Raw genomic sequence first — 26,693 nt, 5'->3', positions numbered from 1 at the left:
GATGAGATGCGACTCAAGACATGATCCACAGTCGGCAACATCAAGCGGCTCAGCGTTTCACTTCATAGTCTTATTAATGACTTGTTTGGAATATGTGAAGAGCTCCCTGGAAATGAGATCCCTGTGTTGTCTGAAGTTGCACATTATTATTATCCCCTACAAAAATCAAAGTATATGCTGTTTAATCAATAAATTGCAGTCATGGTGAAAACAGATGTAATTTGACGCTGACTAACAGATCAAAGATTAAATATACATATGGTACCCATCGGAGAACTGGTGAAAACATTAATTAAGGGACTTGAGCTCAGTTGTAATGACTGAGAACCACTAGTGTGCCTATTTTGTTTATTTTACTAATTCAAAATTTACAAATTTACATTGACTTCAACAGAGAATTCTACCATATCACAGTTATTCCTAAATTTCTGGAAACACCATATTGCTTTAGTAGCTGTCAGCTAAAGCATATATTTTGAAACAGTACAATTTTAAAATGTCTGAAAGTGATAAATTATACATACATCTTTTGTTTAAGTCGCTTTCTGTACTTTAATTAAATTACGAGTTATACTAATGGTGTCGATTTAAAAAACTGTACAACAAAAGATACAACTGGAAACATACTTCCAAATGAAAACATTAAAACTGATCTAATGGTAAAAATAGTGTCATATGAATGTAGGACACTGGAGAAGAAACTATATAGAGAAAAGAAATATCAAAAAATAAAAAGAGACTTCAAGAAAACACATTTACTGTAGATAGTGTAATAAGAGCTAATACAAGACACACACTAAGCAGTGGGTTTTGATGTACAAAGACACTACAGTAAAATATTATGTGTAAATCAGGAAATTCTTTTAGAAGTTGTGGAAGAATAATTTTAGGGTAACATAGCATTCATCTTAAAGAAACAGCATAAAGAGTTACTACATGTCATAAACCTGTCCAGGCATTTGAGAAAACTAAATAAAAGTCAAGTGAACAGCAGAGACAAAAATGTAACACACAAAATGAACCAAAGGATGACTAAGAGATCAGATGTTCTGTATTCAACAAAATTGGACAGTTGTTATATACACATAAATTTCAAGGGTGGTGGCTCAACCCAAATGATATAAGAATAATAAGAAAAATAATAGTGTAGACTTTTATTTTATATAGATCATTTGAGTGTAAACCAACAAACCAACTGGAGTAAAAGCATGCATTGATTGACACTGTTATGTTAATTCAGATTATAAAATAGTCCTACACTGTTAATATTTGACCATTCTTTTTTTTTGTGATCAACTTTTTATTAAGTAAAGACTAACTGACAGGATATATCAATAAACAGACATGGCACACTAAGTAACCCAACCCACCCAGACCCACCCTCTCCCATCATTCTGTTCATGCTCAAGAAGAACGCTCCTTGTTTAAGATTTAGCTAAAGAGTAATACATGATGCAGATGGACTACCTTTTCTCCGGCCTGATCACTGATCTGTCCTGTAGAGGATAAGTTTTTCTTTAATTAAGATAATGATATCTATCACAAATTTAGGACATGTAAAGCATTTGTGAAGGACAATCTGCCCGGTTTTGTACAGGCCAGTGAGAAAGCAGGGGCTGCTGTCATATATGGTGCACAGTAATACAGTGCATCCGGAAAGTATTCACAGCGCATCACTTTTTCCACATTTTGTGATGTTACAGCCTTATTCCAAAATGGATTAAATTCATTTTTTCCTCAGAATTCTACACACAATACCCCATAATGACAACGTGAAAAAAGTTTACTTGAGGTTTTTGCAAATTTTATTAAAAATAAAAAAACTGAGAAATCCCATGTACATAAGTATTCACAGCCTTTGCTCAATACTTTGTCGATGCACCTTTGGCAGCAATTACAGCCTCAAGTCTTTTTGAATATGATGCCACAAGCTTGGCACATCTATCCTTGGCCAGTTTCGCCAATTCCTCTTTGCAGCACCTCTCAAGCTCCATCAGGTTGGATGGGAAGCGTCGGTGCACAGCCATTTTAAGATCTCTCCAAGAGATGTTCAATCAGATTCAAGTCCTGGGATCTGGCTGGGGCCACTCAAGGACATTCACAGAGTTGTCCTGAAGCCACTCCTTTGATATCTTGGCTGTGTGCTTAGGGGTCGTTGTCCTGCTGAAAGATGAACCGTCGCCCCAGTCTGAGGTCAAGAAGCGCTCTGGAGCAGGTTTTCATCCAGGATGTCTCTGTACATTGCTGCAGTCATCTTTCCCTTTATCCTGACTAGTCGTCCCAGTCCCTGCCGCTGAAAAAACATCCCCACAGCATGATGCTGCCACCACCATGCTTCACTGTAGGGATGGTATTGGCCTGGGTGATGAGCGGTGCCTGGTTTCCTCCAAACGTGACGCCTGGCATTCACACCAAAGAGTTCAAACTTTGTTTCATCAGACCAGAGAATTTTCTTTCTCATGGTCTGAGAGTCCTTCAGGTGTCTTTTTGCAAACTCCAGGCGGGCTGCCATGTGCCTTTTACTAAGGAGTGGCTTCCGTCTGGCCACTCTACCATATAGGCCTGATTGGTGGATTGCTGCAGAGATGGTTGTCCTTCTGGAAGGTTCTCTCTCTCCACAGAGGACCTCTGGAGCACCTCCCTGACTAAGGCCCTTCTCCCCCGATCGCTCAGTTTAGATGGCCGGCCAGCTCTAGGAAGAGACCTGGTGGTTTCAAACTTCTTCCACTTACAGATGATGGAGGCCACTGTGCTCATTGGGACCTTCAAAGCAACAGAAATTTTTCTGTAACCTTCCCCAGATTTGTGCCTCGAGACAATCCTGTCTCGGAGGTCTACAGACAATTCCTTTGACTTCATGCTTGGTTTGTGCTCTGACATGAACTGTCAACTGTGGGACCTTATATGGACAGGTGTGTGCCTTTCCAAATCATTTCCAATCAACTGAATTTACCACAGGTGGACTCCAATGAAGCTGCAGAAACATCTCAAGGATGATCAGGGGAAACAGGATGCACCTGAGCTCAATTTTGAGCTTCATGGCAAAGGCTGTGAATACTTATGTACATGTGCTTTCTCAATTTTTTTATTTTTAATAAATTTGCAAAAATCTCAAGTAAACTTTTTTCACGTTGTCATTATGGGGTGTTGTGTGTAGAATTCTGAATGTAATCCATTTTGGAATAAGGCTGTAACATAACAAAATGTGGAAAAAGTGATGCGCTGTGAATACTTTCCGGATGCACTGTATGTAGGGGCACCAGTGCAGGAGTAAGAGAGTGGTCCCTAGGTAGAAAGAATACGTCTCAGGGATGTTTGAACAAAGGAAGAGGGAGAAGCCAAAGAGTAAAGGAATTGTTGGTGGTAGAGAGAGGCTCAGTTTGCAAAAGGAGCAGATTAAGGTAACACTTTAGAGGAGATAAAAGTATCATTGAGGTCTGGCAGGAGGTCAGAGAACACCAAGAAAATGCATAGGTCCAAGAGGGAACATGCAGAATCATAATGGCCATTTACTGGAGTGGGTAGATGATAAGCCGTCTTGGAGACCCAGCACTTTTAAAGTTTAACTGAAGGTTCAGGGGTGCCAGGACAGTATGTTCTACTGGAAAAAGTTTTATAGTGGTGTTCTGTGACTAATGAAGTGCTGCCCCAGTCCACAGAAGTAGAGTAACTGTTGGGGAGGCTGTAACGCACACCCGAGCGAAGCTTTAAGCCACCCCAAGGAGACGTGGGAGGTGAGTCAAGGAAGTGGAAGAGGCCATGAACAGAGATAGAGATACACACACATTGTGTTTAAATGCACACACATAATCAGGTTAAGGTGAACAACCTGGTTAAGGCAGAAACCTGTTGTTTTAATAATCTGTGTTTACATGTGCAAGCCATTTTCTGGAGTTCTCCTTTTGGTAAAACTCTCCAATGTCATTAAACTATGCAAAAAAAGTTAAACATCATCATCTGCCATTGTGAATTCAAAAATAAGCATTACACCTGTAATAATTTTGTTGTGTTTTATAAATTGAGACTTAATTTATAGGTTTCAGTTACCAGGTTGCATGCACCACACTCTTTTCAGCTTGGCTATGTAACTGAGCCCTGCAAAGGACACGATACGTGGGCTTCTCGTCTTACCCCCAATGCTGCTGGAATAATAATAACTCAGATATTTTTACTTCAGATAAGATTTGTGTATGGTTACTTGTTACTTTAAAAAGTTATTGGGCTACTTAATGCACGTTAGTTTTAACTTGTTACTCTACTGCTCTCAAAGTTGTGTTGCAGAGGTTAGCTCTCTCTGCACATTTAGATCATCAACATAAATTTAGCAATTCCTGAAATATTGAGACCGATTATTTCAGCCAGGTTAAGGAGTAAAACGACTGCCCAAACATTTGCCTTTAGAAATAAATTATGTGGACACTTGCACATGAGGGTTCTGTAAAGCTTGTGCAAAGTTAAGCAGATGAACAGAGTGCAGCAGACATGCACGCTCTAACAGTAACCTGTTTTTTTTGTTCTTTATTTCGCCTTATATAATTTCTTGTATTAGGAATTTGTTAGTTTTCGCATACCCCTTGGGGTCAGAGCGCATGGTCAGCCATTGTACAGCACCCCTGGAGCAATTGAAGGTTAAGGGCCTTGCTCAAAGGCCCAGCAGAGTAGGATCTCTTTTGGCAGTGACGGGGATTCGAACCGGCAACCTTCGGGATACCAGCGCAGATCCTTAGCCTCAGAGCCACCACTGGTTTGGTTATGGCTTTACATGGCCAAATAATTGGATTATTCACTGAGAAATCTACTTCTGTTAATCAGGTTTCTCAGAGGTCAATAACCCGCTTTCTCTAATTGGAGTAAGGGTTTACAAGGCATTTTAGAAATCGGGTTTCTGTGAATAATCTGGTGATGGAAGCGCATGTAAACATGCCAACAGAGAGATGGGTTGTGAAAAAGGCAGTGCCTTGCTGTGCTTAGGAAGTGGGGGATTCCATGAGGTATCTCAATTTGGCACGTCTACTTATTAAAACCCAGAGAAGTGGCAGATTTTCTCATATTATATATTCATTGGTAGTTTGCATTCTCCTTGTGTTAATTTATCCCGGGCACATTGTTCTCCATAACAAACCTACTTTTTAGTGTTCTTGGAATCATTTATATTGTGCCCTTTTTTGTTCCACCAATCCAATCAGAACCTTGTGATGTCAGTCTGTACAATAAATTATTTATAAATAGACCCTTTACCTTTTACTGTAATTTCAGGTTGATATTTTACTCTTGAGTTTACATATCATTAAAATATATATTTATAGTATACTGTATTTGTAGGGTTTCACCATCAGATTTGTGAGTACTGAGAAAAGCGCTATATAAATGTAATGAATTATTATTATTATTATTAAGTGTCACAGTGCTGGATGATTTCAGATAAACAGAGAAACCCATCAAACCAAGTCATCACTAATCTATATATTTGAATTGATTTGATAGATTACACAATGTAGATGGAGTGCCTGATTTATGCTTTCATTCATGAACAAAAAAAAGATTGAAACAAGACAAAAATGACAAAATGGCTGCCTGCTGGGACTTTGAAAACAGCTGAGCAAAGCAGAAATACAAAAGGTAATGGGCATTTCCTGCTGAATGGAGAGTCCCAGAAAATGGCAAGAAAAGATAGGAAGCTACATTTACATCAGCAAAACAAAGAAACTGAAGAAAAACACAACCTTTACAAAAATACTTGAGAAATCAGGCATATCCTCTAAACAAAAATGAGCATGTTAAAAGACAAAGACAGTATCATCCTAAGCCCAGGAAATTAAGAAGAGGATTGAAAGAAACCTTTGGGTAACAACCCTTTTGGTAATCAATCATCCTGGTGTGCTGACTACACAGGGCAACATCAGAACTGAATATGAACAGGAATTGGGAGATGAACCTTAACCCAAGAAACAAGCAGAGCACTGTAACCCAGAAGTCAAAAAACAAATAATTAAGGTTCAATATGTACAACACATTTCATAGTGGAGATGACAAAAGTAATGGGGATTGTGGAAGAGAGGTGAAGAAGAGAGTGCAGGCAGGGTGGAATGGGTGGAGAAGAGTGTCAGGAGTGATTTGTGACAGACGGGTATCAGCAAGAGTGAAAGGAAAGGTCTACAGGACGGTAGTGAGACCAGCTGTGTTATATGGGCTAGAGACGGTGGCACTGACCAAAACACAAGAGACAAAACTGGAAGTGGCAGAACTAAAGATTTGCACTGGGTGTGATGAAGGTGGACAGGATTAGGAACCAGTACCTTAGAGGGTCAGCTCAGGTTGGACAAAGTCAGAGAGGAAAGATTGTGTTGGTTTGAACATGTGCAGAGGAGAGATGCTGAGTATATTGGGAAAAGGATGGGGCTGCCAGGCAAGAGGAAAAGAGGAAGGCCTAAGAGAAGGTTTATGGATGTGGTGAGAGAAGATATGCAGGTGATGGGGGTAACAGAGCAAGATGACGAGGACAGGAAGATATGGAAGAAGATGATCTGCTGTGGTAACCCCTAACGGGAGCAGCCGGAAGAAGATGATGATTGGTGTATTGTCTCTTTAAATGTATGCGGGAGTTACCATGTTTTTTCTGGGTGGAACCCCCCCCCCCCAGGAGGTGGAGCCACCTGTCGATCTCTTTTGGGTGTTGTGTCAGAGGGTTCACTCTTTCAGGAGGTTATCAGTAGTACTAGGGTGTTGTACCGTGTTAGCCATTATGAATGTAGAGAAAAGCCAAGCAAAATGACACCTTTTATTGGCTAACTAGAAAGATTACAATATGCAAGCTTTCGAGGCAACTCAGGCCCCTTCTTCAGGCAAGATGTAATCAATCAATTACATCTCGCCTGAAGAAGGGGCCTGAGTTGCCTCGAAAGCTTGCATATTGTAATCTTTCTAGTTAGCCAATAAAAGGTGTCATTTTGCTTGGCTTTTCTCTACAGGAGGTTATCAGGATATGCTTATTTTGCACCTTGAGCTCAATAGAGTTGTTGGGGCCTTCTTCTTTAAATTGTTTCTTGAGCTTTGCTTCACCATAGGATTTCATAACTTTCTATACAAGTATCTATGTTACATCTAAACTAACAACAAGCAAACTACATAAACAATATTAGTAAAGGGGGAGAGCATAAAACAATAATAATAATAATTCATTACATTTAATAAAACCAGTTAGGTCACTTTAATACATTTTCAAAGTTATGCAGCTATGAACTATCATAATTCCCTTAATAATGATAAAATTGTAAAATAAAATAAACAGATTGGGTGGGCTAGGCTTGTGATTTGATGAGTCATCAATTACATTGTCCCTGCACTGACCTAGAGAAAGATATCACGGAAGGTGAAGTTATCTAGAGCTTAGAAAACAGTACTAATCTTAAGGCTGAAGTTGAATGTTGAAAGATGATACTCTGAAGGTGTTGCTTGCAATAAATTTGCACAAGACCAAAAAAGAGAAATCGCAAAAAGTGTTCTTATTATGGGAATTACACTTATTTTGCTTACTATCAAAATAAGGTTCCACAAGATAGACTACGGGCGGCACGGTTGCGCAGTGGTAGCACTGCTGCCTCGCAGTAAGGAAACCCGGGTTCGCTTCCCGGGTCCTCCTTGCGTGGAGTTTGCATGTTCTCCCCATGTCTGCGTGGGTTTCCTCCCACAGTCCAAAGACATGCAGGTTAGGTGGATTGGCGATTCTAAATTGGCCCTAGTGTGTGCTTGGTGTGTGTGTGTGTGTGTGTGTCTTGCGGTGGGTTGACACCCTGCCCAGGATTGCTTCCTGCCTTGTGCCCTGTGCTGGCTGAGATTGGCTCCAGCAGACCCTCGTGACCCTGTTTTTGGATTCAGCGGGATGGAAAATGGATGGATGGAAGATAGACTACAATAATACAAGGACTGAGAGCTCTCAGAATTGCAAGATGGTTTCAGAAGATACAGAGGAGGCAGTAAAATAATTGCCAGAATTTTGTAAAAGTGATGGATTTGTATGCTGGTTAATAAGCATTTAGGACCTCTATCGAAAAAACTAACATTAGATTGGGAAAGGAGTGTGTCAAGGCCAGATGTTATTCATATAAACACTCAAACTGAATGAATTTCACAATATTAAAATCATTCAGTAATCAGATGTATTACAGTAAAGTAAGGAATAAAATTAAGCATATTTAAACTTTTCTAAAAACTTTGCATTTTCTACTTTCTGGCTATTCATCATCATGGAGAGCACACACTGGAAAGTTATTTAGAAAATTTGGTACATAATAAGTGGTGTTCTGTTTTCTTACTTGAGCTGGCGGGGTTCACAATCCAGGCCTGGTAACAAAAGCCGGGCTGTCTGCCTGACATCATCACTGTCCACCAAGAGGCTGCGTCGGTGCTCAGCATGAACAATAGCGACCCTCATCCACTCCATCAGAGGAGGCAGCAACAGAAACGGTCTATACAGAGTAAGGAAAGACAGTTAAAAATAATCAGACACAGTGCAGAGGTCACATATCAAGAGATTCAGCATCTGAGAAAAGCATTTGTAGTTAATGCACGTTAGGTTCTTTCCTCTGTGGCCTTCAGGAGGCACAGTTTTATATCCAACTTCCTTTTTAAAAGAATGACGACAAATCATCACCCTGAACTATGATTAATGATTTCTCTTTAAAAGTACCATAATGAAAAATAGCAAAGAGCTCATACAAAAATCAATAATACTACATTTATTGTGCTTAGCATTTTGAAATCTGAGAAATAAAAAGGTAAATATTTGTTTCAATCTATAAACACAGAAACAGAGTATACCATAAAATGTAAATGAAAATCATGATTTCTAATGTGTTAAAATCCAACTGCTGCCTTTAAATATGCAGTGGTGTACTCAGTGGTGTGTACTCCTGGAGCACCCCCCACAGGATTCCCCGAGGGACACGGTCGAACGCCTTTTCCAAGTCCACAAAACACATGTAGACTGGTTGGGCAAACTCCCATGCACCCTCCAGGACGCTGCTAAGGGTGTAGAGCTGGTCTACTGTTCTGCGACTAGGACGAAAACCACACTGTTCCTCCTGAATCCGAGGTTCAACTATCTGATGGACCCTTCTCTCCAGGACCCCCCGAATAGACTTTTCCAGGGAGGCTGAGGAGTGTGATCCCTCTGTAGTTGGAACACACCCTCCGGTCCCCCTTCCACCCCGGTCTGCCAAACCACAGGCATTGTCCCTGATGTCCATGCGATGTTGCAGAGACGTGTCAACCAAGACAGTCCTACAACATCCAGAGCCTTGAGGAACTCCGGGCGTATCTAATCCACCCCCGGTGCCCTGCCACTAAGGAGTTTTTTGACCACCTCGTTGACCTCAGTCCCAGAATTGGGAGAGCCCACCTCCGAGTCCCCAGGCTCTGCTTTCTCATTGGAAGACATGTTAGTGGGACTGAGGAGGCCTTCGAAATACTCCCCCCACCGACCCACAATGTCCCGAGTCGAGGTCAGCAGCGCACTATCCCCACCATACACAGTGTTGACACTGCACTGCTTCCCCCTACTGAGACGCCGGACCAGAATCTCCTCGAAGCCGTCCGGAAGTCATTCTCCATGGCCTCACCAAACTCCCCCCAGCCCGAGTTTTTGCCTCAGCAACCACCAAAGCCGCATTCCACTTGGCCTGCCAGTACCTGTTAGCCACTTCTGGAGTCCCACAGGACAAAAGGGTCCCGTAGGACTTCTTCTTCAGCTTGACGGCATCCCTCACCGCCGGTGTCCACCAACGGGTTCAGCGATTGCCGCCACGACAGGCACCGAGCACCTTACGGCCACAGCTCCGGTCAGCCGCCTCAACAATAGAGGCACGGAACATGGCCCATTCGGACTCAATGTCCCCCACCTCCCTCGAGACGTGGCCGAAGTTCTGCCGGAGGTGGGAGTTGAGGCTACTTCTGACAGGGGACTCTGCCAGATGTTCCCAGCAGACCCTCACAACACGTTTGGGCCTACCAGGCCTGACCGGCATCCATCTCCACCATCGAAACTAACTCACCACCAGGTGGTGATCAGTTGACAGCTCAGACCCTCTCTTCGCCCGAGTGTCCAGGACATGTGGCCACAAGTCCGATGACACAGCCACGAAGTCGATCATCGAGCTGAGGCCTAGGGTGTCCTGGTGCCAGGCGTACATATGGACACCCATATTCCTGAACATGGTGTTCGTTATGGACAATCCGTGACGAGCACAGAAGTCCAATAACAAAACACTCGGGTTCAGATCGGGGGGGCCATCCCTCCTAATCACACCCTTCCAGGTCTCACTGTCATTGCCCACGTGAGCATTGACGTCTCCCAGCAGAACGAGGGAGTCCCCAGCAGGTGCGCCCTCTAGCACCCCCTCCAGGGACTACAAAAAGGGTGGGTACTCCGAACTGCTGTTCGGTGCATATGCACAAACAACAGTTAGGACCCGTCCCCCCCACCCGAAGGCAGAGTGAGGCTACCTCTCGTCCACCGGGGTAAACCCCAATGAACAGGCTCCAAGTCGGGGGGCAATAAGTATACCCACACCCGCTCTGCGCCTCTCACCGGGGGCAACTCCAGAGTGGTAGAGAGTCCAGCCCCTCTCAAGGAGACTACTGGTTCCAGAGTTCACTCTGTGTGTTGAGGTGAGCCTGATTATATCTAGCCGGAACCTCTCAACCTCGCGCACTAGCTCAGGCTCCTTCTCCTTCAGAGGTGACATTCCAGGTCCCAAGAGCGAGCTTCTGTAGCCAAGGATTGTAACACCAAGGTCCCCGCCTTCGGCCAACACCCAACTCACACTGCACCCGACCTCCTTGACCTCTCCTACAGGTGGTGAGCTCATGGGAAGGGGGACCCACGTTGCCTCTTCGGGCTGTGCCCGGCCAAGGCCCATGGGTGCAGGCCCGGCCACCAGGTACTCGCCATCGAGTCCAACCTCCAGGCCTGGCTCCAGAGGGGGGCCCCGGTGACCCTCGTCCAGGTAAGGAAAAACGCCATCCAATGTTTGTATGCATCATAGGAGACTTTCTGAACCATGCTTTGTCAAGTCCCTCGCCTAGGACCAGTTTGCCTTGGGTGACCCTAGCAGGGGCATAAAGCCCCGGACAACAGAGCTCCTAGGATCACTGGGACATGCAAACCCCTTCACCTTGATAAGGTGGTGGCTCGAGGAAGGGATGGAATTAAATAACGGGTTTAATTAACAGCAAGAATTGGCTTCTAATTAAGAAAATGACTGGAGTGAAATTGGGAGTTTGAAGCCCCGATTTAGCTGGTCATCTTTTGGCTTGTTTTATATCTAATTTCTGTTTAGCTGTCATTTAATGAAGAAAAGAATCAATTCAGAGCACTGAATTCTTAAAAACATGGCTATTAAAATGAAGGGGAAAAGAATTTAATTAGCAGTGAAAACTGGTCACCAATAAGGAAAAGGGTTAGAATGAAAACCTGCAGCCAACTGCAGCCCTCCAGGCCCGGAGCTTGACAACCCTGATCTACACCTAAGACACTCAATGGCACAAAAATCACTGCTTCATTAAAGCTATACAATATTACTAGATGATTAAACAAAACAAATGAGAAGATAATGTAGAATATTGAAACTTTCAATGAAGGAAACATCTCTGATTAGTGTTTTTGACACATATTTTGGTTGTAAAGATTTTGCATTTTTCACCGATAAGCAGCAGTACAAATTTTTGCACACATTTATACAGTTATTAGTTTAATTAGCATACAGTTGTTACCATCTGTTTAATTTTTTCTAAAGGTTATGAGCTTTTAAATTCACTTCAGCTTCTGAAACAGCTTTATTGTGCACTTCACAGACATGTTCAGGCCTGGCCATTACTTGGATGGGAGACCAACCAGAAAAAGCTTGGGTTGATACTGGAAAAGCGGCTGGTGAGGCCAGCAGGAGGCGCTTACCCTGTGGTCTCTGTGTGGAGTCCAATACCCCAGTGCAGTGACGGCGACACTGTGCTCTACAAATGGTGAATTCTTCGGATGAGACATAGAACTGAGGTCCTGACTCTGCGCTCATTAAAGATCCCTGGGCATCCTTTGTAAAGAGTAGAGTGTATCCTGATGTTCTGACTAAATTGCCTACCTCAGCCTAGTTATGCTGGCTGCCTAATTATTCACTATCTCTGATTGGCTAACTAGCTCTCAACCCTTCACCACTGAATAGCTCATGTGTGGTGAGCATACTGGAGCAAAAATGGCTGTCGTTGCATCACCCAGGTTGATGCTACACATTAGTGGTGATTGAAGTGCCTCCCCACTTACTATGAAAAGTGCTCTGAGTAATGAGAATAGTGCTATATAAATGTATAGAATTATTATTATTATTGGTAATTATTGGTAATACAAGTTTGAGTGGTTAAATCATTAGTAATAAAATTATCAAGAAGGATTATGCATAAAAAGAGAATGGAAAAAAAAAAACATTTAAATACCTATCCCTGTAACAATGCTATGGGCATTTAAATTCTCCTCAGATTTTCAAACAGATTAACTGACATTACAAGTCTTGAGGGCTTAAATTATTACTAATAATCAAGAAAGACTGTACAGAAATTAAAAGCAAAATAAATAAATATGGGGCGGCATGGTGGCACAGTGGTCAGCGCTGGTGCCTTGCAGTAAAGTGACCTGGGTTCGCTTCCCGGGTCCTCCCTGTGTGGAGTTTGCATGTTCTCCCCGTGTCTGCGTGGGTTTCCTCCCACAGTCCAAAGACATGCAGGTTAGGTGGATTGGCGATTCTAAATTGTCCCTAGTGTGTGCTTGTTGTGTGGGTGTGTGTGTGTGTGTGTGCCCTGTGGTGGGCTGGCGCCCTGCCCAGGATTTGTTCCTTCCTTGTGCCCTGTGTTGGCTGGGATTGGCTCCACCAGACCCCTGTGACCCTGTAGTTAGGATATAGCGGGTTGAATAATGGATGGATGGATGAATAAATACAAGATATGGATTCAAGATATGGTTTTGAATTGGCGTTCTCCTTTGAATTTATCTTTTTATGACTTGCTAATTATTTTTTTCAGTTGTTTTTGGATTCATTTTTTGTTAAATGTTTTCCATCAGTTTTCTTCTATGTTGTTAGTTGTTTTGTAACAGTTTTTCGCAATTGTTTTTTTTATTACTTTATTGTTCTCTGTTTACTAAACTGATGTTGAGTCCAGAGGGTGCAGCCGGGGCCCCTTCCCTGTGTTGGTTCACAGTCATTAGGACAGCAGCCAAGGGTGTCCTATTTAAACATCAAGCAAACCCCAGGAGGTTCCTCCATCATTCCAACCCCCAGCCCTCCATTTTGCTTTTGGGTCATCCCTTGCACAAGTCGAATATACTTTATTGTCTACTATTTGGCTGGAAGATTAATTTTACATAGTGTTTACCTTTTGGTGTGTTTTCTCTTTTTGTAATATGTGGGCATTCTTCAATTTTCAAGCGTTCTTTAGTTTTGTTTAGGAAATTTTGCTTTAAGGTTTAAAGATTTATGAACCAACTTAACGACCTTTCTAGGAGTTATTGAAGGTTTTCTAGACTTTGTGACCATTGTAAGATTTTTCTGACCCTGACTTCTGGATTTCTTATTTTGATTTTTCAGCTCTGTTAACTATCATGAGTGTTTTTTGTGCTTTAGTTTTATAATATAGTTTTTCAATTTGGCCTACTTATTTAATTCCTAAAATTAATTGTATCTATTTTTGGAAATTACAGGTTCAGCTGCTGGCAAAAACTGGCAAAACCTCTGTGGAATGAACAACAATCTGAAGCAACTCTTGAAAAGACTCCTCTTCCATCACCTGTATTTTCTACATAAGTATTTTTAATAAGTATTTAATAAATTTTCTAACCTTTTAAATTTCTTTTCAAATGTACTTCCTACATTTGCTGCCATCAGTTTATTAGTTTGGTTTATAATTATTATTAAAAGAGCAGCTGGTGTGGGTGACTGCTTATATGCCTACAGGGGGTTAGCAGCTGAGAAGAGACGTCTTCTCACGGGGTGCGGGAACCTGCTTGGGTGATTGGCACAGGTGTGGCTTAACTGTTTGGTCTGCTTGTGCCGAGCTGCCAAATCGATTTGTTTGAAGCAGCTGTCCACACGCAGATAAGACTGTACACATTGGGTGATATAAAGCAGCTATATAATAGCAAATTTACACAACAGTGCAACTCCCAAGGTTTATTTGTAGCAGAAATGGGTTTATAACCCACCCTAATGGAAGCCCGGAAGCAGGCTTAGAGTTTGAAAATACTTTAAATGGCATGATGCAATAAGGAATGGTACAATGCATGTTTTCCCACCAGAAATATGTCTGGAGTAAGTTTTGTTTTAATTACTGGGTGGTCAAGTATTTTACTCTGATGTCCTCAGTCTAATAATAATAATAATAATACATTTTATTTATATAGCACCTTTCCCATACTCTATTGTGAAACTCCCCTAGGACAATCATTTTACCTCCAGTTACCTGATCAGAACCTAAATCGACAGATGTTTAAGTTATCCATTTAATTAGTTCTTTAAGGCTGATTAATAGTGTTGTGGCTAAACATCTCTCTAAAGGCACAATATGTTCAGGTATTTCAATAGGCACATTAGGACCCTTCTTCTTTCTGTTGCTCCCGTTAGGGGTTGCCACAGTGGATCATCTTCTTCCATATCTTTCTGTCCTCGTCATCTTCTTTTGTTACACCCATCACCTGCATGTCCTCTCTCACCACATCCATAAGCCTTCTCTTAGTCCTTCCTCTTTTCCTCTTCTCTGGCAGCTCTATCCTTAGCACCCTTCTCCCAGTATACCCAGCATCTCTCCTCTGCACATGTCCAAACTAACGCAATCTCGCCTCTCTGACTTTGTCTCCCAACCATCCAACCTGAGTTGACCCTCTAATGTTCTCATTTCTAATCCTGTCCATCCTCGTCACACCCAATGCAAATCTTAGCATCTTTAACTCTGCTACCTCCAGCTCTGTCTCCTGCTTTCTGGTCAGTGCCACCATCTCCAGCCCGTATAACATAGCTGGTCTCACTACCGTCCTGTAGACCTTCCCTTTCACTCTTGCTGATATCCGTCTGTCACAAATCACTCCTGACACTCTTCTCCACCCACTCCACCCTGTCTGCACTCTCTTTTTCACTTCTCTTCCACAATCCCTGTTACTCTGTACTGTTAATCCCAAGTACTGTATTTCAACTCATCCACCTTCGCCAACTCTACTCCCTGCATCCTCACCATTCCTCTGACCTTCCTCTCATTCACACACATGTATTCTGTCTTGGTGGTCCTACTGACCTTCATTCCATGTAAAATAAGCACCCTCTACTATGCAGTATGTCACCATTCTCCAAGGAGACTTGTAGTGAACTGCAGTGATGAGAAATTGAATATACTATACAATACTATAGTATTCAAATGCTAACTAAGAATTATGATGGAAGTAAGCAGGATGGATGTTGCCACACAAACAACATGCATTGTGTCTAATAAGCTTAGACTTTTAAATCACAGGTATGAGATATTTTTAGTACTTTTATGATCTCCTTAATATTAAATTTCATGCATGGTACTTTGTAAATCACGTTTAAACTTGTTTTTTAACTTGTGCTCATATTATAGTACCCAACTACAACTGTCTGTTACCTGCAAAGATGCTTCAGGATGAGACAGATCAGGAGAGAATTCTGCAGACAGCCATTCTGGCAGCGCCCTGCTCATGGCAAACACTTGCCACAAGTTCTCACAAAATATTAAGCTTTGGGTGCCCTCTTTGAATCACACAGATTTTTCAAAATTCATTTTTATGAATTCATGTTATTATTAAAAAAAAGAATATATAAACACGCCCTGCCTGGGGTTTGTTTCCTGCCTTGCGCCCTGTGTTGGCTGGGATTGGCCCCAGCAGACCCCCGTGACCATGTAGTTAGGATATAGCAGGTTGGATAATGGATGGATGGAATATATAAACAGCAAATAAAGCGGAAATGTGATTTAAAAAACAATGAGGCACACTTCCTGAGCAACACAGAAAATGACTAAACATGCAAAAACAAGGGGCCCACTCAAAAAAATGCAGTTGATCCCTAGAGACCCTAGAAATGACAACTTAGCATTTATAACAGACATACTCCCACACATGAACAGAAAAATAATACTTTTGCAGTTCATCAACTGTCAGGATGTAGTCATTTATGATAACAGCTTGAAGGCTTCATCGGCTTGGAATTGCTAACTCAGTAAATTAAAAAGCTAACAATGAATGCTCTTTATTTTTTCATGTTGCCAACCCCATTTAATTTAAGAAGGTGAGTTTGCCTCTGCCACTGATGACCGCTCTGTAAAGTCTGACCGTTTGTGCTTGTTGGATTTTGCAGAAGGAGATTGGCATGCAGACTGGATCTAAACAAGTGACAAAAGATGCAGATGAAATTCTTTTGGAGAGGAACTTTATTTGTCTTGAAGAAATATTTTATTGTATTGTCTTTGTATATACTGCATTTGTCAACAAACTTTTAAAATTTAAACAAATGGCCAAGAAAATAAGTGTGGAGAACTCCATAACCTATTAAAAAGTCACAGCTTGAGTTATTTAAAATGTTTTACTGAAATGGACGATGTATAATAAATTCATGAATGAATTAACAATTGATAAAAATGTTCTAACAGAACTCATTAACTTTAATGAAAGCTTTAATGAAATGGCAGGCAATAAAGTGAATGCAATTAACAGAAAGAGAGCAACAAGGGCACCATTTACCAAACCATTTCTGACCACTGCAGACAAAAATCCTGCTTCTCTTTCCAAACACTGGACTCGGGACAAAATCTTTTAATTCACTCTATAGGCCTCTTTGTAGAAGTTTGGCTTAGAATATTGAACAACTATGGAAGGGCAAAAAAAATATGATATAGAAATGAAGAATATTACAAAGGAGTAGAGAGTGATTGTATACGCAAAGCAGTATTTTAAAAGGTAAAAAACAGCATAGAATTAAGTATTTCAAAACAGTTGGAATTATGTAATAATCTAAATAAGATATCAACCTGCCATTTACCAGGAGAAGTAAACTGTAATGTGGCAAAATATAAGTATATTTTTGGGGATTGCCTTTTTAGTATTAACATTAGTGTATATTGTCTTCCTGGTACTTTTGACGCTTGATTTCTTTTCTGATATCAACTAAGCCTGCTCTTTTCCTGTTACCAATGTACTTCTCCTGGTCAAATTACTATCTTTTTAACACAATCTTTATAAAGTGTGTTCACAACACACTACAGCCATAAACTGAGATTAGATAAGCAGTAAAAAATGAATGGATGGATAAAGGGCCTGCAAAGTACGAGTGCATATGATGAATGTTGTAACAAAGAAAGTATATATCAGGGTATAATTTTCTGGAATTCTAACATTTTACTTTATAAAATAACTAGCTGAAATACCCAGCGTTGCCTGAGAGGAAAATAAAGTTTTTCTTTAAATTGTTTGATAAAAATATCATTTATTAAAATACAACTTGACAGATTATTTTTTGGTGTAGCGATAAGTTTTTACATGCAGAATTTTTGACAACGAAAAAAAAAGTCAATTAAATGAATATTATTATTAGGTTGATTCAATTCTATTACCACTACACCATTGTTACAATAAGAATAACGCAAGATGAAAATATAGTTAACAAAAACAAATATTAAACGACAAACAAATAATATTACGGATTTGTCATGATAAAACTGTCAGTTGCTTTTACGTTTCACACCAGAAACGTTCCGAGCGTCAACTGGATGATAACATGCAGTACATACAAGATGACAAGATTGTTACAGTCTGCTTTATATGTAAGATTGTGGCTAATTGTTGAAGAGGTGATCATTGGAAGGTGCTTTGTGGAATAAAAACTCTTTATTGTATTTATATTCTTATATTGTGGACTGTATTGCTATGTCTGGGGTTCTCTGGTGCCCCCTTGTGGTTACTAAGTGTCAACTGGATAATAACATACATACAAGACTGCAAGGTTGTTACAGTCTGCTTTATATATAAGATGGAAATTACAGTATAAAGAACACAGGTAATTTGGAAAGTAATTATTGATGTTAAAATAAACAGGACAATAACATTTTATATTAATTTTATTAGAATTTCTGTTGACCTTATCAACTAAATACTAGTAGTGAAAAATATTCATGCTGATTTTATCTTAGTAATACATATTTTTATATATATCCAGATATTAGTAAGCCTTGTTGAGTAGAAAATAGTATTATACAAACAATAATTAAAACAAGTAAAGTTTAGAGTCTTCTTCTTTTTTTTTCTTTCAGCTGCTCCCATTAGGGGTCGCCACAGCGGATCATCTTCTTCCATATCTTCCTGTCCTCGTCATCTTGCACTGTTACCCCCATCACCTGCATCTCTTCTCTCACCACATCCATAAACCTTCTCTTAGGCCTTCCTCTTTTCCTCTTCTCTGGCAGCTCTATCCTTAGCATCCTTCTCCCAATATACCCCTCATCTCTCCTCTGCACATGTCCAAACCAACGCAATCTCGCCTCTCTGACTTTGTCTTCCAACCGTCCAACTTGAGCTGACCCTCTAATGTCCTCATTTCTAATCCTATCCATCCTCGTCACACCCAGTGCAAATCTCCTGCTACCTCCAGCTCTGTCTCCTGCTTTCTGGTCAGTGCCACCGTCTCCAACCCATATAACATAGCTGGTCTCACTAAATACTAGTAATGAAAAATATACATGCTGCTTTTATCTTAGTAATACTTATTTTTATATGTATCAGATATTAGTAAGCCTTGTTGAGTAGAAAATAGTATTAAACAAACAATAATTAAAACAAGTAGAGAAAAAAAAATTAGAGTCATTTTTTTAATTTCTTCCTACAGATCCAGTAAAAACTAACTTATGGAAAAGATGTAATAAGCAGTAAACAATCATTGCCAATGTCCTCTGTTTGTCAGTGACATTACACTGAGAAATCCTTAATTATGCCAACTGTTCAGTTTTTCAAGGCAGTAAGCAAGTTTTTTTTGACATTAACAAATTCTAAAAGCAGAAACCATCCCAAAGTATTTAACAGAAACAGTCCAAAATCATATATTATTTTATTATTTTGTTTGGGGCACATGAAGTTTAAGTGATGTGGTTGCAGGATGAGGTATTTGATCCTACTTAATTCTGGTCTGAAGATGGACCATTTCATTATTAAAACACATAGTTTGCCAATAAGATTTGAAGCACAGCTGGGAGACTCGAAACATTTCTAAATGTGCAGTGTGTTAGCCAAGTAAACCAGCCAGAATAGTACCAGAGTTTACATAAAGAAAAAAGAAGTATCATTCATTTCTAAAAAATCTGTTATACATAAATGTCTTTGAAGTAAATTCTTTTGACCGTCTGCTATACAGCTTGTTATGATACAGAAACTGACGCAAGAATTTGGACATGACACCAAATGTCATATGTTCATAATTTATTAAAAGCTGAAATCCATGTGTTGTAATAAAAAGAGTCAAGTACGGTAGACACTTTCAACTTTCAACATGTAACACATGTATGGAGAACAATTTCTCTAATTACCATGGCATTCAATAACAAAACAAATATGATGTTGACTATTGGTCTTGAAAATCAATAGATACATGGCATTTTAAACACTGTATTTAGCACAATACAAAAATTTAAAATATTGTTTTTAAATTTTTAAAGGTTATTTTTTTTTTATTTGATCTCTAATTAAAAAGTAGCTCTGATGAAGCTGACCTTTCACCACACCAAACATGCCCATATGCAATGACTGATGCATCTGCTTGATATGAGACAGATAACCATAACACAGACCATTTTTTTTTTCATGCACAGCTGCAGATAACTAGGTTAAGGAGACCAAGATTTGGAAATCTTAAAACAGTACATAATTACAATATAAAGTAGAAGTTGCTATATTTAGGAATAGATGAATCTTTAATGACTCGTTCCACAAATTAGAACAACTTGTGACGAGAACAGGCCACTCAGCCCAATGAGCCTGCCGATCCTGTTCACCAAATTAACATCAAATTGAGATTTGAAAGTCCCTAAAGTCTGCCATACTACTTGGTAATTTATTCCATATCATGTGAAGAAAATGTTTCTGACATTTGTGTGAAATTGGCTCTTAACAAGTTTCCAATGGTGTCCCTGTATTCTTATTGAAGGATTTGTGTTAAATTCCCCTGTATTAATGTAAAAAATTTCTTTATACAAATGACTGAACCTCTGGTGATTTGCCTGTCAAACTTCTTAAATCTGCAGATGATATAACACTAACAGGCCTCATTTCAAATAATGATAAGTCCATATACAGTCAAGAGTAGGAAAATCTCATATTGAGATACTGACAGAATAATTTGGACCTTAACATTCAAAAACTCATGAGATGATCATAGATTTCAGGAAACTGTCAGCTGCTCACCTATCACCTGCTATATATGGCCCAGCTGTCTCAATGACAGAATCATTTACTTTCCTGGACAATGTGCTGTCACTAAAGCTTAAATGGGGCACCATCATCACATGCATTATTTAGAAAGCCCATTAGAGAATGTTCATTTTGCATCAGCTGAGAAGTCGAGCAAAATGACCCCTTTTATTGGCTAACTAAAAAGATTACAATATGCAAGCTTTCAAAGCAACTCAGGCCCCTTCTTCAGGCAAGATGTAATCATCAGCAAAGGAGGAAATTCAACCTCCCTCAAGCAATACTGGTCCAATTCTACACAGCCATTGCAGAGTCCATTCTGACTTCATCTATAACTGCGTGTGTTGGTGCTGTGTCTGCTCAGGCTGAGGCCGATCTGCAATGCATCATCAAAGCATCTGAAAGGATCATGGACTGTAACTGACCGCACATTGAAGTCCTATATCAGTCCAGGGTAAAGAAGACGGCTACAAAGATCATTGCTGATCCGACTCACCCAGGGCGTCACCTGTCCCAAAGACATCCCTCCAGCAAACGTCTTCTTGCAGTGAAAGCTAAAACAACATGCCACCTAAACACTTGACGTTAATGTGAGTAATCAGCTCTGAGCTTCTACTCAGTAACTATGTATACCTGCACACTCGACTGCCTGGACATTTTAATTCTACTATCTCTTTATTTTTTTTTGTATTGCTCTTGTATGCAGCATCATATTTTATCATATTCTATCTAGTTATATTTACCTTTTGTATTCTGTGTTGTCCTTGTGTGTTGCACCAATACTATCAAGACAAAGCAAGTGTACCTGCCAATAAAGTGAATTCAGATTCTGATTCAATCATATTACCTCTTTCCACTTGGTTAAATTGAAAAGGTTTAACTCCTTCAATTTCTCCTCGTAGTGATACAATACCTCTGAGACCTAGAATCAGCCAAGTCACTCCTTTGTGGACTTTCTCTTGTGCTGCTACATCTATTTTGTAATATGGAAACAAAAACAGTACACAGGACTCCGGGTGAGGCCTCACTAGTGCATTATATAATTTAAGCATAACTTCTCTTTAGTTTTCCTTTACACACTGTGCTATATAATCTATTAGCCTTCTTTATCGCTTCTGTACACTGTTTTGCTGCAGATAGTCAAGAGTCCATCATGACTTTCACATCCTTCTTGTATGGTTCACTTATTTAGGCTTTGGCGCATCTGCACATAATTTGACAACCAGAAATTAAAATTAACCGTATTACTTTTTGAATATTCACACTTTGAAAACACTGAAAAATTATTTAAAAAGATGTAAACTGAAACTATTGTCTGCAAAAGGGGGTCTGCAACACACTTCTAATGTAAGGCCTTGATCACGCACTCCTAGCTGAATCCAAACATCCACTAAGCTGTGGTTCGCCATCTAAGTGAAGAAAATCTGCAATGAAATCCTGTTTTACATAAATGGCAACTCCCCCCACCCCCACCACCTTCTTGATTATGTCTGTCTTTCATAAATAGTAATAAATAAACCAATTTTTATTTATTACTTATAGTACTTTGGCTTTTTAACAGTATACCATCCATTTTCCTAACCCGCTTGCTTTTCAAGGGCAGCACCAAGGCTGTGCTCTCTCACAATGTGCTCTTGCATCTGGGCAGTTGAAAAACACAGCAAAAGAATCCTTCTAAAGTTAAACAAGCTGTAAAAAGTACTTCCGGTCCCCTTAGTGCCCATAAAAAATTATGTTTAAGTAGCAAAAGCTGTATTTAATCATGTTTCATGCATAAGCAACATCCAGCACCAAAGTCTCAGAATGCTGTAGGCGTGTAGTAAACACTCTGTACATTAGCATAGTTCTAACAATTAATCAGTTTATCTCTGAAAACATGAAATCTATCTAATAAATGTACCAATTTTAAAAGTACATTCCCAGTCAGGTGCATGTGTGAACAAAGCCAGGTTAAAAAAATAACAAGAAAGCTGACCTGGCAACATCCCAGGTTTAATATTTTCCTATAACTGGAAACTGAACAGAGAAAGAAAACTGGAAAAGTGTGCATATTATCATGGCATCATGAAGTAGGCACAATGAAGTCCATTTAAGTAAAATAATTATAAGGGAGTTGCTTGGTGGTTTTACGGAACTTTTCTTAAGTAAACTGACCAAGAACTTAACAGGAATTCCTACGTGTCATTTGATAGAAATGTGCTCTCCAGCTATAAATTCAAGTAGAAAATCGCTAAGCCCAGTAGCCACCAAATGCAGCTGTGGATTGGCTCATTCACAAGCAAATTTCCAATAGCAAAAGTAGCAGATGTTGGGATTGTAGAGAGCTTAGGTGTGAGTTGTGCATTTCATGAAAGCTTTCCGAAAGTTGAAATACAGTAATGTTAATGTTTATATACTTCAGGCTTTATATTGGTTGCTCTCTTTTTCAGTTTTCAATATAGTGTTATTTATACCTAAAAGGGACCTTTGTATATTTTGCAAAACAATACATATAGTACAGAGGATGAAAGTAGCACTTGTGTGTGGGAAAGAAAACAAGGCACTGGATGTTCACAAAGATGTTAGCCTTCATTTGTAGGATAAATGTTTTATGTGTAAAGGGTACTCACATGGGGAATTGCTAGGCCAGCTTAGCACGAGTTAACAATCAAATGCCTGTACATTTCGGGGATGGCTAACCTGCATATTTCTTGGGTTGTGCATGAGAAAGGTACTAGCTAACTGGGGAGATGTCAATCTGATATAATGGTACAAATAACTGTCTTGTAAGGTTTGCAGATCCAAAATCCACTTGTCCACTGAACCTTCACAATCCCCTCTTTTTTTGACACCCACTGCACTTCCTCTTGGGATTAATAAAGTATCTATCTATCTATCTATCTATCTATCTATCTATCTATCTATCTATCTATCTATCTATCTATCTATCTATCTATCTATCTATCTATCACCTTCTACAAGGTTTCTTCCATATTTTTTCCCCTGCAAGGGTTTTTTTTTGGGAGTTTATCAAAGTCTTCTTAGAGAGTCAAGGCTGGGGGGGCTATCAAAAGGCAGGGTCTTTTAAAGCCCATTGTGACACTTCTTGTGAGATTTTTGGGCTACACAAGAATACATTATATTCTATTATTGTATTGTAATTTTGTTTATACGTAACAGGTCTGGCAGCAATGTTGGGAATCATCACATGAAAAACGTATTTCTTTTTTTTTTTTTTTTTTTTTTTTAAATGTCACCTTCTCTCTTTGGTTGTGATCATTTAAGTGGAACTTAAGGCCAATATCCATTCATCCATCCATCCATTATCTAACCTGCTATATCTTAACTACAGGGTCACAGGGGTCCGCTTGACCCAATCCCAGCCAACACAGGGCGCAAGGCAGGAAACAAACCCGGGCAGGGCGCCAGCCCACCGCAGGGTGCACACACCCACACACCAAGCACACACACTAGGGACAATTTAGGATCGCCAATGCACATAACCTGCATGTCTTTGGACTGTGGGAGGAAACCGGAGCACCCGGAGGAACCCAACGCAGACACGGGGAGAACATGCAAACTCCACACAGGGAGGACCCAGGATGAGAACCCAGTTCTCCTAACTGCGAGACAGCAGCGCTACCCACTGTGCCACCATGCCACCCTAAAGCCAATATTTTAAATGAAATATACAATTTTAATGTTTTTATCTGAAAGCCAACAAATTAGTAATACACCTTTCTGTGCTTAAAGTCAATGCACATCTTTTTAACTGTTTAACTGCTGTAATTTAAATGTGACATACATACATAAATGTTTTCTGGTTTTGCATGTGAAGATAATATTCCATTGTTTATTAAGTACATTGTAAGTGATATGCATTGCATTAACCTCATAATTAAAATTTATCTGGGTGATAGATAAGCCCTTTTTAAAAATAAATGTATATTAATTATGTGTTTAACTACAACAGTAATGCTTAATACTTCTTTGAGCCCCTGTATTTATTGTTAAAGATGCTTTTACTACTGCCAATCTTTAAGGTGACTACTGAATGTGTTTTGATTTCTTACTAGACTTTTCCTTAAGCCTGTTTGTTTGTGATTTATCGCTTCCTTTTTCTAACTCAGTACAATTAACAATATAATAACAGCTTAAAAGCCCTCATTTTAAAATGTGCTCTTTACCTTTATCTTCCTCCCAGTGCCAATGTTTGTCGTACTGCACACAATGAACTTGAGTTAAGTAGTATTACTTAAATTCCCCCCTTTACTATTAACAAATGCAAAGTAAGTAAATAAGTACCTTTCCTTGTTGAGAGACATTTTAGGAGGGTCCAAGTTTGGATTTTCCATGGATTCCATCTGTGGACAGCGGAGGAAGTAATACAGAGTATGAAGTGCATCAGGAGACCAAGACATGGACTGTTGCCTGCTCTGCCGTACTGGACTAAGGCCTGGACAAACTGCACTAAGTCTCTGCATATGATGCATTGCCCTTGATACCAGGTCACCTGTGAAAAAACAAAAAGCAGCGCTGTTGAAATATTTTATATGGCACAATTCAGAGAGTGGAATGCTCTTTGGATGTAGTGATAATTTTGAAATGATTTCTGAGTGAGTCATCTTTTGTTCCATTAGGGTATCCCATCAACTGTGAAGCAGTTTAAAAAAAATAGCAACATGAAAAGGCTGCCTTTAAACTGGAAATGTTTGTATAAATACAAGATATACAAGATAAATACAGATTTTAATTTTTTTAAAATTTTAAATAAGCTTTTACTCTTGAACAACATACAGTCATATGAAAAAGTTTGGGAACCCCTCTCAGCCTGCATAAAAATTGACTCTGCTTTCAACATACAAGATAACAGTGGTATGTCTTTCATTTCCTAGGAACATCTGAGTACTGCGGTGTTTTCTGAACAAAGATTTTTAGTGAAACAGTATTTAGTTGTATGAAATTAAATCAAATGTGAAAAACTGGCTGTGCACAAATGTGGGTCCCCTTGTCATTGTGCTGATTTGAATGCCTGTCACTGCTCAATGCTGATTACTTACAACTCCAAATTGGTTGGATGAGCTCGTTAAGCCTTGAACTTCATAGACAGGTGTGTCCAATCATGAGATATAAAGGGATTTAAGGTGGTCAATTGCAAGTCGTGCTTCCTTCTGCCTCTCCTCTGAAGAGTGACAGCATGGGGGTCCTCAAAGCAACTCTCAAAAGATCTGAAAACAAAGATTGTTCAGCCTCCTGGTTTAGGGGAAGGCTACAAAAAGCTCTCTCAGAGGTTTAAACTGTCAGTTTCAACTGTAAGGAATGGAATCAGGAAATGGAAGGCCACAGGCACAGTTGCTGTTAAACCCAGCAGGTCTGGCAGGCCAAGAAAAATACAGGAGCGGCATATGCACAGGATTGTGAGAAAGGTTACAGACAACCACAGATCACCTCCAAAGACCTGCAAGAACATCTTGCTGTAAATGGTGCACCTGTACATCGTTCTACAATTCAGCACAATTTGCAAAAAGAACATCTGTATGGCAAGGTGATGAGAAAGAAGCCCTTTCTGCACTCACGCCACAAACAGAGTTTGTTGTTGTATGCAAATGCTCATTTAGACAAGCCAGATTCATTTTGAAACATAGTGCTTTGGACTGATGAGACAAAAATTGAGTTATCAGGTCAGAACAAACCGCAGCAGAAGAAAAACACCGCATTCCAAGAAAAACACCTGCTACCTACTGTCAAATTTGGTGGAGGTTCCATCATGCTGTGGGGCTGTGTTGCTAGTTCAGGGACTGGGGCCCTTGTTAAAGTCGAGGGTCAGATGAATTCAACCCAATATCAACAAATTCTTCAGGATAATGTTCAAGCATCAGTCACAAAGTTGAAGTTACGCAGGGGCTGGATATTCCAACAAGACAATGACCCAAAACACAGTTTGAAATCTACAAAGGCATTCATGCAGAGGGAGAAGTACAATGTTCTGGAATGGCCGTCACAGTCCCCTGACTTGAATATCATCAGACATCTTTGTGATGATTTGAAGCAGGCTGTCCATCAAATTGAACTGAACTGGAGAGATTTTGTATGGAAGAATGGTCAACAATACCTCCATCCAGAATCCAGACACTCATCAAAGGCTATAGGAGGACAGCGTCTAGAGGCTGTTAGATTTGTAAAAGGAGGCTCAACTAAGTATTGATGTCATGTCTCTGTT

At 39.9% G+C, this 26,693-nt stretch overlaps 1 protein-coding gene across 2 annotated transcripts in view; it reads right to left on the bottom strand.

The window, feature by feature from the left end:
• The window catches only part of abtb2b (ankyrin repeat and BTB (POZ) domain containing 2b), a 195,546-nt gene that overhangs the window by 30,280 nt on the left and 138,573 nt on the right, over nt 1–26,693 (bottom strand). For both annotated transcript variants that reach the window (XM_028796047.2, XM_028796048.2), the window contains exons 3-4: nt 24,779–24,986; nt 8,313–8,465 (exon numbers count right to left, since the gene is read on the bottom strand). In XM_028796047.2, the coding sequence (XP_028651880.1) occupies nt 8,313–8,465; nt 24,779–24,986 (361 nt within the window). The remainder of the gene's footprint in view (nt 1–8,312; nt 8,466–24,778; nt 24,987–26,693) is intronic.

The sequence above is a fragment of the Erpetoichthys calabaricus genome, chromosome 2 (assembly GCF_900747795.2).
Source record: "Erpetoichthys calabaricus chromosome 2, fErpCal1.3, whole genome shotgun sequence".
Lineage (NCBI taxonomy): Eukaryota > Metazoa > Chordata > Cladistia > Polypteriformes > Polypteridae > Erpetoichthys > Erpetoichthys calabaricus.
This window is presented reverse-complemented; position numbering and strand designations above follow the sequence as displayed.